Source organism: Strix aluco, unplaced genomic scaffold (genome assembly GCF_031877795.1).
Source record: "Strix aluco isolate bStrAlu1 unplaced genomic scaffold, bStrAlu1.hap1 H_1, whole genome shotgun sequence".
NCBI classification, from domain to species: Eukaryota; Metazoa; Chordata; class Aves; order Strigiformes; family Strigidae; genus Strix; species Strix aluco.
In genome coordinates, this window is record NW_027436666.1 from 866,878 (window position 1) to 885,000 (window position 18,123).

General features: G+C 34.5%; 1 protein-coding gene across 26 annotated transcripts in view; it reads left to right on the forward strand.

Moving 5' to 3' along the window:
* LOC141919139 (RNA binding protein fox-1 homolog 1) overlaps positions 1-18,123 on the forward strand; it is a 766,805-nt gene that overhangs the window by 744,199 nt on the left and 4,483 nt on the right. For 4 of the 26 annotated variants that reach the window (XM_074814146.1, XM_074814137.1, XM_074814145.1 and 1 more), the window contains one exon: positions 6,531-6,583. The exons of the other annotated variants lie outside the window; for them this stretch is intronic. In XM_074814146.1, the coding sequence (XP_074670247.1) occupies positions 6,531-6,583 (53 nt within the window). The remainder of the gene's footprint in view (positions 1-6,530; positions 6,584-18,123) is intronic. 26 annotated transcript variants of the gene reach the window in all.

Here is an 18,123-nt window from a genome sequence, read left to right on the forward strand (position 1 = left end):
ATGTACCATATATAACGCTTCTGGGAAAAATCATTGCTACGCTATATAGTTAGCACCAGATCCTTGGAGAATACAATTTGGAATAACTCCAGTGTAGTTAAGCTGCATCATTTTTACCAGCTGAGGTTCTGATCCATGAAATCTAAATACTGACTGTATTTGTAAATCCCATGGTGGTATTACCAGGAAAAGTCAACTGATTACATATAGTTTAAATCTTCCCACTGTAAGTTCTGTTCAGTATTGTGTTTGCCTTCATCTTTATTTTCTATGTTCTGGGGCTCTGCACTGTTTTCAGCAGTTGCTATATTTTTGGGAGGGGGGGGCTGCACCTCTGTGTTAAAATTATTTCTGTCTAGTTTTGTGAAGTTAGTAAGCAAAGTCCAAGAATTCTGGTGAATGAAACATAATCACTGTGTGTTAGTGGATTATAATTTCTTTTACATTTAAAATTTCCTAGAGTTAGTGTGATTATTGTTAGGGAAGTCCCAATTTCTTAAAATCCCACTTGACCTCTATTATGGCTTCTATTTTATGGAAGCTGTGTTGCCAAGAAGAGGGACTAAAAAATTCTGGGAGTGCTGGATGAAATTATATGTGTGTCAAAATTTTGTTCTTAATCATGTGCTGCGTAAAATATAATTAGTCCGACTGTCACCCAGCCTTTTAGGGACAAGACAGGACACAGAGAACACTTAGTAATTTATCCCATGTGCCCTACAAACATAGGTTCTTGCACCCACAATGACCTAAGTGTATAAATTTCCCAGACACAGCTGTGAGTGCTTTTGTACATCTGAAGAATAGGGGGGCCAATGACTGTATGAGGAAAAATGTGGTAGTAGTTTGATGCTTTTTTAGGAATATGTATTACTGCAGACAAAGAAAGATGAGCAAAGTCCTTTCCCAGGGTGGGGTGACTATATGGAAATTTAGGGGGAGCACTCACAGTAACAGTCTATCCTGAATTTTGGTTGGAATGGTGCTTCATGATGGTTAGATCCTTCAAGTCATAAAAAAGAGCATCTGAGACCCATGCTCTGCATCTTCCTAGCTTCCACTTCCAGGTTCTGAATTTTCCAACTAATAGTAAAGTAGCCAAATCACATGAGTCAGGCAGGATCAGTGGTTACATCTGTACTGTACACCCAATCTCTGCTATAACTTTCTGCTCTTTCTGAGCTCCACTCCAAGTTGCCACTGACCTTTAAAATAGTCTGTTTAGATGTAGAAAATGTGATGAAAGTTATATATGTGTGTGTGCAACTGAATTATCAGTTTCAGTATTTAAGAAAACTTTCACTCTGTTTTCTCAGTGAGGAGAAACTCCCAACTTCCCACATGTGAAGGAGCCTAAAGTTCAGTATTATATCAAAGGTGGAATAAACCCCAATTTCTCTCTCTGTTCTGGTATCTATTTGACATTCCAGTAGCTGAGATCATCGGTGTTAGTGTTTATGAGGATGGGAAACATTAAGGGAATTTTCAAAAAGTTTGAAGTAAAGTCGTAAATGTTCATTAAACAAAAATGCTGTTAATACTCTAACTTAATTTTTCCTGAAGGAGCAGGAAAATACACGTACACTAAAAGCTAATCAACCTCACTGGAATATTGGGTATCTCAAACTTGAAACTAACTCTCAGAATATGTAGATTAAAAGCAAGTCAAAAGAGAGTCAAGACTATTTAAACATGCTTACAGAAAAGACTTCTGTAGAAATAAAAGCTAAAAATACTACTTAGTAATTACAATTTATTGACATGTTTCCACTAAATTTCAGATATATAGCCTTACTAAAGCTTAAATTCAGTCTTGACATGCACATAGCTTCTGTAATAGGTCAGTATGCTTTAGAATGAATGTATGGAAGTGGTTTTCTGTACCACTTCAGAAAAGCTAAGGTGACTTGTGAGAAGCAAGAGTGTAAAAGACAGCTCTTGAAAAACAGGTGGATGCAACAATTTGGTAAGGAAAAGTACTGACAAAATATATTTATGAAAAACCTTAGGCTTCTGAATTAACTTGTGGTAGTATAAACATGCTGAAGAAATTAGAGTATGGTATTTTAAAAAAAAAAAAAAAAAAGAAAAAAAAATTGGACAGTCCAGAAAGCCTGTCCTTCACTTGCTTAAATATTTTGTTTTAATACTTTATTATCTGTCTTTCAATTCAGTGGCCTGCTTTAATTTAGAACAGGGTACCTTTAGTTAGGTGATAAAGTTGAACCTGAAAATATGCTCTTTAAGTTTGATGCTGCAGAGTATGGTTTTGATTTGGAAATCTAGATTTTTCCTGCCTACCTCACGCCATCACAAAAACTTTCAAACAATATTTGGTTTCATAGTGCAAGCCTTGTCCCTGTCTAAATACAAGTTATTAGTTTAATAATGACTGACCCATTCCTGAGGGCATAAGCCCTAATGTTGCTAATCAAGGATCTTGTAATAAAAGGTCTCCTATAATAGAAAGTACAGGACAGAAAGATACATGTAGAAAACCATGCTTTTTTTTTTTTTTCCCAAGCTACCCTGTGAAAAAGAGGCTAAGATGGAAATGCTGACAGAGGGCAGTGAAAGACTCCTCTCCTAAAGCTATTCTTCATTCTACCACAGATTGCATCTTTCTAGGACAGTTTAGCAAGAAGCAAAAATTTACATGTGGGGTTTCTTCACAGAAGTAGTTCTGTATATTAAACAGCCGTAGTGAAGCTAAAGCTTCGAGTCTAGTGATTAAAGATTTTTTTTAAAAAACTAAATCCACTTTTGCGCTATAGTATGGCCTGTTTTCACCAAATAACAGCATCAAGAAGAAAGAAAGCATCTAATGTATTGGATATGCAAAATACCTGTTGGGTAGAGATAGCAGGTGCTAAAACTGACAGTGAGGGTTATGTCAGATCTGGGGCCTTCAAGGAATGTATTTGCTAGGAGACTGCCAAAGGGCCTATAGGGAACGTAGCAGAGGAAATTAGAACATAGTTGAACCTTCTGAAAATTGGAGTAATACAGCTTCAGTAACTACCCCAAAGTAAGAAGGAGCATCTAAGTGGCTTAAAATTACTTTTGTTGTCCTCCCCTTCTGTTTCTCTCTGAATTCAGAAAATACATCAAATGTTTAAATGTTATTTTTTTCCAACTTTAAAAATTTCTTTATTACCATACTGGTAAAAATCTGTGGTAGTTTTCAATTTACTAGAAGAAATAAGAAATTGATATATAGGCTCGAGAAATGGATTAGTAAGCAGAAGTGTTTGCCCTTGGGAAATAGCTGCTCAGATGGAACACAGCCGTTTTGAATCCCAGAAGTACATTTTCATGACCTGCACTGTCTGGGTTTCCATCAGAGAGCTCAAGCTGCCAAAGGGTGCCACTCCAGCACTTAAAAGGAATGCACTTAGCCCAGGGTGTGGGAATATCTGGGAAGTTGAATATCTCCAACTGTACGTTCAGATCAATGTATTTATCATGTTACTCGTTCAATTTGTTTTTCTGTTTATCTCCCTTACAATCAGTAACAACTTTTAAAATTTTATTTAAAGAAAAAAAAGTTCTCTGATTTTTAAATGTGTGTTCTTTTACCTCTGAAGTATAAAACAATGAGCAGTAAAAAATTTGTTCTATACTTTCACTGTTAATACCCAAATTAAATTATGGAAGCAATTTGGTATCTTAATAATTGAGCAGGGCTTATTGTATAATAAAGTTGGGTCCACTCACGTTTCTTATACCTTTTTGAAGCAGTAAAAAGTGTAGCAGTGACGAAGGACATTAAAACAACCTAAAATGCATCATGACTTTTCACCATACCTTGTGAGTTTTTTAAGCCTTGTACAATCAATACAGTTAGCGCATAAAAATGGTCTTTAAAGGGAACAGCCCTACGTTTGCAAAGGACTGAGTTAGGTGAGCTGCTCTTTTCCAGGTCTGCTTTTCATGTACTTTAAGACAGATAGAATATGATACACCACAGGGTCAGCTTAACTCAGAAGGACTCCTTTTGCAAACTATTGGGTTGTCCACACTAAGGAATAATACTCGCTTTGGACATCAGGTGTGGTATACGTGTATAGTGACACCTCTGATGAGCAGTTCTCCCTCTAGGTCTATGTAAACAATAGTATAGAATTTATCGAAATAAAAACCTGCCACTATAAAAATATTAAAGCCACTCAAGTACTAAACCATTTCTTGTAATTGTTACAAATAACACCTAATCAGTTATAAAAAAATTGAACTGGCATATTGAACTCCAGCATCTACTTACTTTTCATTCTCACAGTTGCTCTGCTGACCAATATGAACATTCTCCTTACTTTTAAAATTAATTTAGGGAGTTGTGAAATGAATTTTACAAAAGCAAAAGCCAGGGAAAATAATGTCTTCCTATGTAAATTGAAGCAGTATAACAAGGAATGTTTATGGTAGAGGTTTTTTAAATAGGTTTCACTTTGGGTTAAATTTTTTTAAAATTAATTTTCTACCAGTAATTAGTAAAGAGTTGATAATAAAAAGTAAAATTTCAGAACAGTTTCAACAACATCTGTCATTCCAAAAGACAAATGGCAGTTATTGTTCAGGGGTCTTTATGGAAGTAACTAAACCATCATATTATTCTTACAGATAATTCTGGACTTTGGCATCTGAAGATAGAGTATCTGTGGCTCAGTGTTTCATAACAACAGATATTCTGAATAGAGATAAAGGAGTTTCTCAGCTAGCCACTTTAGAGGCAGTTTTTAAGGAGAAGTAATCATTTTCATTTTGATGAGAGGGCAGTTTAATAACTTCATAGAGATGAATCAAAAGTATTTTCTGTAAAACAGTAGCTGGTAAATCTGCATTGCTACTGGTTGAATCCCTTTTAGGCAAACATGTAGCTGTTTCTATATAATTATCACAAGAGGTGATAGCAATAAATACAGTGACAAATGACTACCTATGAAATGCAGAGTAGCTCTGTATTTATAATGTTAAATTTATCCTCCTTCATTTTTTTAAATTCCTCTCTTTAGCATTACATGCAAGGTAGATCCGTTAGCTTGTGAAATTGCTGCAGATGACAAAACAAAGAGAAAAACCACCCATCTGTACCTCCAATTGAAAATGAAGGAATACACACTGTGATCACTAAGTTCATTCACACTAAATGGCAGGTGTTAGTATCTCTGAGATGGGGTAGAGGCAATGATCAGATATGACTTTTGATCTTAATCAAACCTGTCCCTATAGGATACATTAAAGATTCCTTGTTTTGTTTTGTTTTGTTTTTTTCCCAAAATGTGAACTTCTAAGTAACAAGGTTCACAGATTTATAAATGAGAATTTCAAATGTCTCTAATACATTGGAGGCGAAGTAATAGAAATAGATTTTGTTCTCTTAGGGCTTAATTCTTCAAGGTTCTGTTACCACTAAGAGATGTTTGCTCCTGAGCTGAATAGTTTTCAACAGGATCTTCAGAGTACTTAATGCTTGACAGAGCTTTCATCATCTTGCAGAACTAAGTTTTCCAGGTAGTCCTTAGTACAAGCTACAACTAGTTCCTTCTAGCTTCTATTTGGTAGACTCTTGCATTAAAGCTGTGCAAAACGTAAAACCTCAGTTTTTCACCATGCCTAGCAGTGCAGGCTGGAGGAGCAACATGCACTTTGGAGTAGAACAGCACCCAAGTGTTAAAACCTTACCCAGGTTCTTTATTAATCCTGCACAACACACAAATAATTCAAGGAAGCTGTGTATATGCATATAAAGGAATCATTTGATGTTAATCCTTAAACATGGTTTTCACTAACTCAAATCCTGTTTGCTTTGACTTCAGAAAGGACAAAGCAGGATTTGTGCTGTAATGAAGTTTTCTGCATTTTGAAATATTAGTGTATTTAGCATTTCTCTTTTTATGTTACCTGGTTTAAAAAAGAATTTTGCAAGAGAAGGTTTATATTAAATTACTCATATCTCTAGTTTATTCTCCTAAGATTCTGCAAAAGACTTTTGTATGTATTTGGATGACAGTATATGAGAATATACTATGTCATTTTTTTAATACATAGCAGAAAATTAATTTTCTGATTGCAATCATATTAGACCTATAAAAACCAAACTATTTTACTTTCAATATCCTCCTTTCAGATGCACGAAGTAAATTGCAATTATTTTTTTTTCAAAAAACGCTTTTTACATAGTTTGCAGTAGTGCCCTTTAATATCTATATCAATATAAATATTGTTTTATTTTTATTAGACTTCATAAATATATTGACATATCTGTAACACTAAACATGAAGCTTCCAATGCAAGAGTTTGTACATAGTCCATATCCAAACGTCACCATTATTTCATTTAAAAGATCCCAGCATGTCTACCTCATGATCCTTATAAACTCTATAGTACTGAAATACGTCAACACTTTTTCTTGCTACATTCATTAAAATTAAGCACCCTTACCCTACCCCATCTGTAAACATCAAGTCAATTGGCAGCTAGCACATTTCCCAGTCAGCAAGCAGTATTGTGAATTTTATCTTCTCTTGCAGAAATCAATTCGTCTTCGTTGCAGCAGATGAAATTTCTTGTAACACCTCTGCAGGTAACAATCATTGATACTTCTTGATGCATCCATCCAGGTCTCAATATCCTTTTTCACATGCTGCATTTAATCGTAAGAGAAAGCATAGGAAAGTCCATAGCATAAATCTTTGAACTAGTTTAATTAATTTATAGCTTCAGCCTATAGGTTCTGCCATATAAAAGACGTTAGGTTATTTTGCTGGCTTTGGTGTTTTATTTCCAGTTTAAATATCATATGGCCTAGCAAGTAAGGAAATGTTAAAACTACTAATAAAAATTTACTGTGCAGTACAATCAAGATTGTGACTTTCAAAAAGCCAAAACAAACAGAACTAATGGAAAGAGTAAAGGTTTAGATGTATGTAGGACATTGTAAGTGCTATAGATTGAACAATTTTCTTTTCAACTCTTTGGGGGCAAATATTGCCCACAAGGGTACTGCAGACCCTAAAGCACTCACAAAGTCTATCCTATGGATAAGATAGTGGGAGAGAGGGTCTGTGTCTACAGAGGATCACTCTCTAGTAAGTAAAAAGTCTTAGCTGCTTTGCTAATATACTATCATGTTGTAAGCCATGGGTACAGAAGAATGAACAATGTTTTTGAAAGGTAATGGTAATTTATAAATATATTGAATATGTGAAGGGATTTTCTCTCTTTTAAGCAATAGAGTTTGAACAATCATAGTCTTAATTCAGGTAAGGATGGTATTATGTCACTACCTAAGAAATCAAAAGCCAAAATAAATAGTTAACGGTGCTGGGACATATTCTGCCAATAATGTTATGCAAAAAAAATCTACTGAGTTCATAGAAGCTGCTTGTATTGAAGGATGAAAGGGTATACAGTGTGACACAAAATGTTGGTATTAAGAAGTGTTTATTTCTAGAGTTTTACATCAGCAGAAATAAATGGAAGGTGATGAATTTTCTGTTTATGCCATAGTGGCCTACATAGAAACAAATAAAGAACATTTATTTATGAGAAAAAAGATCATAGCTAAAGCCAAAATATGCCAAAATTGTAATAATCTTTACGCTACCTGTAGCATTTTTGGTGGTAATCTGAAAAGTTCTTTTATAGTAAAACCTGATTTTTCAAAGTCCTAAATCATTAAGAAAATACATTTTGAGAAGTCAACATCTGACTCTTTCTTGATCTCACTGGACTTGGATTTTGACTTTCATTATTTCCTGCTGTTTCCTGCTCAGCTCTGGATTAGAATGAGCTGTAGTAGGGAGGCTACCAATTTATAAATCTAGGCCTTGCTAAGTAAGAATAAATATAATTATTTTAGCAATTTTTAAGCTTGGAATTCTTGATATAGACATCAGGTCTTTAATATTTTTCTTGTCTGAAATTTCTGAAAACAATTTCCTGTTTTGCAGAGTGAACCCTTCTAAGCAATAATTATTTCTCTAACAAAGGCGTTTTTTTTTTTTTTTCTCTTCAATTCAGGCGCAATTTAAGTATTCCATATATCGCAACTTTGGAACTCCAGTCAAAAATATAGCACTATTATTTATCAGTAATTTCAGTGAACTTTACACATAAGGAAATGGATCTCTGTGAAAATTTATTAAAACTTTTCAGTTTACCGGTTGATTACCTCTGTTGAATTGATTCAACATAAGGTATTTTTGTTAGGTATGTTTTTGACCATATTATAAACATATCTATCATAGGTGACTGTAGATGCCTTTTTTGTAATATGTTGTGAAGGAGAAAGCCTGTATCTTCTGTCTCTTGTGTGCCTAAGTTTTAGTCATAGAATTTAAAGGACTTTTGGCTTTATAAAAACATAATTCTCTGGCCCGTATTCCTGTGGTACAAGTTGCCAAAGTTGCATTTGGTCTTTCAAATCTGTAAATTGACTTTCAACTAATTTATTATCTGATGTTTTATGTTTCAATACATGGAGTATATAGAGAGATACATAAACTTTTAGAAATGAAACTAACCTTCCTGTGGTTTTCAGATGCATGCAAAACACCTACAGTACAATTTTATAGTGCTTCTTTTAGTGCTTCTAAACTCAATGACAGTATTTCAACTGTGTTTGTAAAATTGATATGAAGCTACTGATAATATGCTCAATGTTTGAAATGTGAGTATATGTATGTTTGTATTGTTTCCTTGTAAAGAAATGTGTGTGTTTGTAGGTTTCAAATAATAATATAACAAGTAAACTTTTGATTGGAAATTTATCATCAAGTGGAAATGGGAGGTCTTGGGTGATTCTGCTGGTAATATTCACTCTTCTCTTCCTGATGCTTTATCATTCCTGTCAGAGGATCCTTAGCCCTCAGCCACGTGATATCTTTTTTGATTTTGGAATGAAGTAATCTTGCATAAATAAATGCATTAATGAGAGGATGGTATGTCCACATGCACATTTGTATTTGTATATGTGTTTCTGTTCCTGCGTGCACATGATATAAAGAAAACCTAGTCAATATCTGACAGAGGGATCCTTCCATGGGAAATTTAAAAATATTTCACTCTTGACTTCATCCAGTGCATTCTGAGGCTAAAAATAATTACTCTTCAGAAGAGAAGTTCTGTGCTTCTGGGATAGATCTTCTCTGGCAGGCATGATGAAAGAGTTTGCACACAGACCTGAACTAGAATAGAGGTAGGGAAACTATCTGAAACCTCCTGTCAGTTTGATGATGAAATTTGAACAAGGATCTCTAAAGACTTTGCTCTAGCAAATCTCTGACAATGGGAACATTAGGGGAGAATTAATCCTGAGGTTCCTGGCTGAGGTGGGGCAATGGGCATCTTGCCCTATCAGGCTCCTAATAAATCAGATTGAGACCCAGAATAAACCCATGGTTTATTTACATGTTGGTTACAGAACATTGTTCATTTTGATTCTTTAGCATTTTTAATGAACTTTTCAAATCAGTGCTCAATGTATTTTTTTTCTTTTAGGCTTTGTAAGATCAAAATTCAGTTTGTAAAGAAAAAAAAATTTTGTCGTATATTTTTCAAGTGTATTCTAGGATGTACCTGCATATTTTATGATTTTTCTGTAAATATGGGGCAGGGTCATTATTTGATGTTTATATCACTCTTTCTTTCTTTCTTTCTCCAATTTTTAACGGTTATCTAACTTCCATTTACAAACAAATCCAGTGCAGTTGCATGCCTGGTATTATTTTTCTCCCAAGTGTATATGCAGTTTATGATTTTGAAACAACAAAGAGAGGCAAGTATATATATAAACCTGAATTTGGGATGAAGTATGGTGGAAGAGGATATAACATCTGTCCAATTGTGACTGTATTTATTTACATATTCGAGCAGAATCATCCCTAGGAGCGGGATTGTGTGTGTGTGTGTGTGTGTGCAAAAGAAATGCATTATAAAGCTTTAGAAGTTGACAGTCCTAGATTAAGTTATTGACCTTCATTTGGAGAAAGATATAGTCTCCAAAACAGATTAAACATTCTGAAAGGTTTACTTTTATAACTCTAGGAAAAATGTTTCGTAGTAGCAGGAAGCTTAAAGAAGCAAACATTGGAGTTTCTACTATTGAACTAGTTTGAACAGAACATTGCCAATTCTTAACCAGTGCAATTGCTCAAGTCATTGCAATTTTCCTGTATACTACTATTAACCTGTCAACACTAACCCTACCACAAATTTAATTAGTGAAGCAATAGCAAATATGGAGATACTTATTTAAAAGCAAATTACTATTTGACAGAGTTCTTAGAATGCTTAGGGTGCCTGTTGTGGCGTTCCTCTGCTACATAAATAATCATAACTGGTCAAAATTTTACCATACATGCTTGCATACATCTCATTGACTTAATCACGTGTATGGTAGGAGATATTAATCAGATTATAGTCTTTCAAAGGAATTTCCGAGGAGTACATGTAATCCAAACTGCTTTGGAAAAATGCAGTTTCAGCCTATTTGAATTAATGTGTAAAGACATATGTTCAGTTGTTCTTCCTTTTTAGTTTTGCTGCCTATGGGTTTGACTTCATTTGATGAAGCAATTTGACTGGGAAAATAACCATTTTCTATGAGATGCTTTTATTATTATGTTACGCCCTGCCACTAATCAGATAAAATAAAAAATTAAGATGAAGGAGCATCTGTAAGGTCTTTGTGCGAGTACTTATTTAAGGCTGTACTGCTTTTCCCTGTGAAAAATAGCAGATACTGAAGTATTTGCTCTGGAAAGACTAGGAAATGTTGTACTAATGCACAGTATTAAACTTCTTCTATAAAGTCAAGTGTCCTTTATGTTGGCAGTTTAAACTTGAATTTACTGCTGCTGTAAATAGTTGCTTATATGGATATGGAATTCGGTTTGTTACAGCTTTTACTGCTCTTGGTAGTTGTGAACATCAAAGATGTTCAGCTATTGGATCGGTTGATAAAAATCGGTAAACACTTTGATTATCCTCTGTTCTTTTTTCATGAAGTTTGATTAATTCCTTTTTCTCGCTCAGTGAAAACTCTGGCAGCCCTTTTTGGCATCTTTGTCATTATCTCTTTGACAGCTTGCCTTCCCGGTGCTTACAGTTCTAGGTCAGTTCGCATGGCTAGTCAAATGTGACAACATGACAAGATTAAGTAAAGCTGAGGTTCTGTGATTTGTAAATGGAGGATTTGCAATGTGAAGCTCCTTTGATAACAGAAATAGTGAATAATCTGTGTTTGCCCTCAACAAGTGCGTACAAGCATGTGTGCATCTTCTGTACTGTTTTTTTAATGAAGCGACCAGAATTATTTTCTCCGATAGACTGAAAATAGCACATGTGGAAGGTGGCTTGTGTGTGTGCATGTATGTATGGTTACATACAAGTGCATTAAATAATCAAGGATTCAGTTTTAATATCTGGAGATGATCATATTATATTTAAAATACTAAATAAAAAATAATACGACTGCATACTACACACAAGCACAAAAGACTGCTTTAAAATTAATAAACAAAGTACCCAGTATATTTATTATTGAACTAGATAAGAATTTATTCAAGGTTTATTGCCCCAAAATATAACAGCAATAGTAATAGGAAATGCATTACAGATCGAATTAATACTTGGTTTTCATTGTAATACATGTGGGTTTAGGTGTCACCTGATGGCAAACCTGTTTCCCCAGCGGCTTTTTTTAATGAAGTTTATATAAAGTCTGTCTTGGATAGAGATTACACAGAAAGGTGGTGTAGGTTAGATTTTTAACTAGGCATCAAGTGAAATCCCCACACTGGTGTAGATCCAGAGAGCAAGACTGAAACTTGAGAGAAAGCTTTTACACTGACATCTGTCCCTGGGATTATTCCATAGCAGTTATTCAGCATCAGCTCAGGGGGAAAGTCACCTGTGCTACTGTTTGTTGCACTTCTATATTTCTGCAAAATAACCAATAGCAATCATATTTATTTAACTGCTTAACGAGGTGGCAGCTCAACTTTGGATGGATGTAAACATCTAAGAAACTTCAAAAGAAGCTACCAGTTGGCATAAAGAAATAAAAATTAAAATCAGGTCTAAGCATCAGTGACCAAAATTTCTGCAAAACATGCCCATCGATCAGCAAGAAAATTAACTGGCCAAATTCAGATGTGACATAAATAAGTGAACAGTCAAGAATTTGAAATTCGTCTCTGCATATAGAAAATTCTCAATAGGCTTCTCAAGTTTCTTCTTACTCCAACCTGCAGGAAAAAGTAAAGACTGCTTTTAATATTTAATCAATGATGTATTTATGAAGATCCCTTCATGGAAATCTTTTATTATCACCCTATCTCTATGGTAGCCTGGTCAAGTTTCTTCATCTCTGAAAACCTAGGAATGTTAATACTATACTAATAGGAAATCCCTCATGGCTTTCAAGGTATACAGTATACCTTGGAATTTTACCGTTGCATTGTGCTGTCTCTACTACATCTTCCCAATTCTTTCTCTGCTCCACATCACAAAGCATTATCAGTTGTGGAAGAGGAAGATGATATGCAACAAAGTATTTTCTGATCCTCTCTTGTAGAATGATCTTAGTGTTTGATATTGTGCATTTAAAATATTGCATAGAGAATTTTAGCATTCTTAACCTTGACAATCAAGGAAAAGGACTGGAAACTTTTTATCAGCAGATTTCAATCCTTTTCCTTGGTCTTAAGTAAAAAGGATAGATATCTTTCCTCATTGCCTTCTGAGATATATAGAGAGACTTGTTGCTCAGTCAGGTGACTGAAATGGCTAAAGTTGCTTGGTGTTAATATCCAAAATTAAATAAACTGATTGGTTGCTTATGCTTTGAACGCCATAAGTAGATACCATCCTATTGTAGTAAAGAATTTTAAGTTAAAGGATTACCACTGCTGCACAGTATTGACCAACTGAGGTTAAAATACGGTTCAGCAATGTGGTGTGTAACAGGTGCGCATACAAAGGAACTCTGCTGCTCATGTCATCTATCTCGGTATTATCGTAGGTATGTGACCAACAGAAAAAGCAAGATGTTAGAAACTAAAATCTTCACATCTTTGTCTAAAATTTTATTGCAATTCTGCATTAAGATCTGATAGAGGAGAGATGTGGATTGCAGTTTCTGTGCCATTTGCCAACAGCAAGAGGCACATTCTGAAATAGTGCCCCTTTCCTGGGTGAAGGAGCAGGCGCTGTACCTTCCCGTACTTAGCCAAAGCTCACTCCTTCAGTTACCTTTTTGTGAAATTTAGTAATAATTGTCAGTACAAGAATTTCGGTAATTGAAGGTTATTCTGGTTAAAGATTCAACACATATAGGTCTGATGAAGAAGGGATTGTATTACTTGATTGTTCCATTATAATCAAAGATAGTAAAGAATGGATAATATTCTGGAAAAGTTAGAAATATGAGCTTTCCAGTGATATATACACTTTGCTTGTAATATGGCAAACAATGGGGCATTAGATCAGAGTTAGATTTAGCTGAGGTAGTACCAGATTTTTAACTTCTCTTTTTATAGTTCTTAAACAGATTCATCATTTTTTATAGTTCTAGTAATATGCGGACTTTAAAAAATGAACGGAAATGGTAACAATTGGAAAAACATGTGCATCAAATTCCTAAAAAAAAAAAAAAATCATCTTTAAAATTGTCCTCCTATAGTTCTCAAATCACTTGAGGATAATGTGTTAACTCAGTTCATATTTTATAACATGAATTTTTCTTTATTAATGCTGTTCTTAAATCCTATACTATGTATATTATTAAGGAGCCTCCAAATGTCTCCAGTATCACAGCTCCACTGTCTGTCCTAGACGTGTATGGAAATACAGCCATAGTAACAAAGAACGTAAAAACCTAAAATGGTAATTACAATTAGAGAGGCACATACTTTCCCTGTTTTTAGAGACTTCAGTAATACGTACTACTGATGATTTAAAGATAGAGGTTCACTTTCAAAGGCCCTACTAAAATAAATCTCACAACCAATTTGCATTTTTAATTCTCTTTTTTTTATTTGTGCAGTGGACAACCAATTGTCCTTTTATGTAGTCTTTTAGCACTTTTAAACCCTGTACTGAAAATGATTGAAGAAATTGAGACACAGCGTAAGTAACGTACCATATACTGAGCTTTAGGTGGATAGTTTACAGCTACATTTACAGATGTTAGCATGGCTACGCTGATTTTTTTTCCCAGTTATTTCCTAGCAAGTTGTTAGTTGTTAGTCCAGCTACTTAAGAACCAGTGCCAGTATGCAACAAAATGCTAGCAAACTTTATTTTTTTTTCTTGTTATGTCCTGAACAGTTGTTCCAGATGGACTCTAAATAGCGGAACTTACCTTGTTCTAATTAGCGATGCATCAAAATTGTTCATCAGATGTGTTCTTAGACAAGAATTTGGGAGTCCACATATTGGTTTTGATACATTGGTTTAACATGCTGTAAAATACAAGGATAATCACATTGACTATTAATTTATTCAAAATATTTTGTCATATGCATGTCCTAAATTTCGGTAAGTTGTTTACCTAGAATGATTATTTCCAGTGTAAATTATCACAAAGCATTTACATGCCACTAATTTTAATAAGAAATAATCATGCTGGCATAATAGAGAATAAGTGAACCAATGACTGTGTGACTGAACTAGCTTACTGATTTTCAGTGTGACAATATAGTTTAAATCCTTCTTACTATTTTCAGCATGGAAATCAGAATCTATTCTGCTAACCTTCTGAGCTTCTAAATTTGGTGTCATGCAAGGGCGTGTTTAAAAATTAGCATTTAAAAAGAAACCCACTTGCTTTAAGTTTAAGCTGACACTGTTCCTTTCCTCTGTGGAAATGAAATTTATTAATCATAATAAAACCATCATATTCTGAAGGTAGAGGTCACCCTGAGGAGAAAAAAAAGTCTATTCATCACAGAGGAATTTCAATGCATTTTTTTCCTAGATAATATATGAGCATGTATTCTCTCCCCTTTGGAAATCTATTCTTCCATGTTTGTGCTTACATATGTTAAATTTATTTAGGAGGGTGCACGAATGAGAATTTTGCAATTTAATTTTATATACTTTATTTTCTTTTACAGAAGATTTGGAAGAATGTTTTTTGCATTTTATTTTATTTTATGTACGTATACATTGCACACATTTGTTCAAGTGGAATTTCAATATCCTGTGAAAGAAAAGGAAGAAGTGTTTCTTATTTTAACAAGAATATAAGTATTGCTGATTCTGAAATACCATTTTTATGTTAAACATACAGTACAAACTTCATTATTTTTAACAAGCAAGGATTAACTTAGGTCACAGCTTTCACGTTAGGATTGCTTTACACCTCTGTTTTTAAGGAAGAAACATGGTTTACACAGTAGGATGAAAAAAGTGATATAAAGCACTGACAATAAGTTATTACTGCTTTGGCAAAAGAGTAATAAAAATGTACTCATAATTAAATACTGGGTTAAAACAGTAATATTTTCTTTCTTTTGAAATTGCTTAATGTGTTTGTTTATCCATATTTTTGTCTTAGCTGTCCAGACTTCTGTAAAATATTGATATAATACAATTAGCAACCTGTTTTATTACATCAGTGTTGTAAACTTGCTAGTTACTTCAGTAATTGGGTTAAATATACTAATAATTCAATAAAGCCTGAGCACTATGTATTTGGGCTTGTTCCTTCCTTACAAGTGGCCCTTGCATTTAGGCCACTTAATCCCCTGTCAGGGATGACCCATTAGACTTTCTGTTGTGTGGGGGCACTGTGACATAGTCAAGGATCCTGCAGGAATGGGATGCAGTATGGAGTCAAAACGCAGCCCTACTGCAGGAAACGGATCAGAGCAGTGGAAACCAAAACCCCACAAAGTCCCAGAGTAGTTAATGGTTTACACTAGACCACAACTAATGTAATTCTCACAGATCTAAATTTACAGTCCTTGCTCAGTGTCACAGTAATACCAGTTAATCAGGAAAAAAAAATACATTTGAAAATATACTGATTCCCATTGCTTTAAAAATATTAGTCATGACATTACAGAGTGTATAAGAATAATACATGCAATTCCTCCTCCATGTTACTAGAGACATGAGGGAAATTTACAGTGCTGGAAACAAGTCTGGCTTTAAATTAATTGTTTTCCCTTTCTAGATGTTTTCTTACTGTTTGAATGAGATTTGGCTTGAGAGAATTAAAATCATACTGAAGTTTAAAATGGATTCTTAGACTTTTAAAATGGGCATACAGAGGAAAATAAGATGTCTTCTTCACCTGAGTTTAGATGAACCAAGACATGAGAGATTCTCTTATGGCTACTATCAAAGCTAAGTATTTTCAATCTCTAAATATTACAATGTTTACATCCTAATGTGGAGGGTTACCAAGGCTGAGGTTTATGGAAGTTCTTCCAACTAGAGAGGCTCCAGAGTCTGGGGTCAGTGTCAAACCTGCTCGAAGAAGTCTTATGCCCCCTTTCCAACTCAAAGGATCACCAAGTATCATTTACCTATCATAGGCTGATGTGAGCTATTTTTCCTTCCATTTTTTTAAGTGGGAACTGCCTGATTTCTTTGTTGTTAACTGCCTTGGATAATTTCCAAAGATTCATGGATACCAAGAGTTTAAATTGAATTGATATATAAATTTAATCCTTCACTCATCAGTATATTGGATGCAAAAGAAGAACTAATATTTTTTATACGAGTCTTACACATATTTTCCTGAATTTAAGACCATGTCTTAAAGAAGGTGACTGCCAAACATGCTGCTTCCCTGGATATTCATGTATATCTTCGATAGCTATGAGGACTTCTCTGCCCAAATCTAAAGTAAACATAGCTGTGGGGTAAGATATAGAGCCCACATTTATGAACTTGTGGTACCTTCACAGCTTTAATAGATTAACTCCTTTTTAATGTATTATCCCTTAATAGAAAGTTGAATTTACTAAGTAAACAGGACAGTACAACTGAAGGCATCTACTATGGTCATAATTTGTAGTGAAACATCCAGATTTTGACATAGAATACTTTATAAGAACTTAGGTACACTTTACATTTGCTCAAAATGCTGGACTCCATTGATGGAAAAAAATGGCTTATAGTATACCCAGTACTGAATATCAACCAATGTACACTTTGAAGTTTGTATTTGCTAAACTTTTTTCTACTTTTTTTTTCATCAAGATGTGTGGTTATATATCCTTGGAAAAGGAAAAGCATATATCTTCTGCTAATCTGTGACCCTAGGCTTGGTCAGAAATTTACATTTATGTAAAGTCTCTGCGTTTTCAGTGCTGAACCCTTTTGCCTTTAGGTAGCACAGTTGTCCCAGGTGGTGGTTTACTGGGATTTCCATACACGATGAATCCCTCATGTTCTTGCAAATGTTGGCTCAGTGAAATGGAGAATTAAAGACTGTCTTGTCTATGGTAATTTCTGCTCCTTCTTTGAAGATGTCATTGGGTAGGTAGGAATGTCTAGTTCAGATAATTCGGACCTCTTTTCTACCTCACATCCAGGACCCACAGTAGTCATGCCATGGAAACATTCCTTTCTCAGCTTTCCATCAGCTGATTATCTAGGAATCGGCTAATCAGATTCCACTTGGGGAGGAGCAAATACATTATAATAAAATAGGACAACTGTCCTCTTTTCAAAAAAAGTAAGTTTGTATTTGTATCTGAAAAATAAGAGAGTTACACAGAATTAGACCAGTCTGGGGTTACCATTCACATAAGGCTAAAAATTAATGATTTTTTTGGAGAGATATCAAGAGTATTATTAAAACTTAACTTGTTTATTACATTAGCCCTTGTATGCAAGACACCACTATAATTTCAAGATTGCTTTTGTTGTTATATGTGACACCTAAGATCAAATGGAAATTCTTTGATTATGGAAAAAATGTTAGACACATTCAGTGAAGCCTGTATCTAGTTGACATCTCCATCTCACTAATGGTAACTGCATTCAGATGCGGCCTGTGAAGCAAAGCTGTGTATATCAAGGTGAAGAGGAGGTCTGGGCCAGCGAATCGACCAGGCATAGATGTAAAGAAGCTCTGAAGTAGTTTCAACTATAAGGATT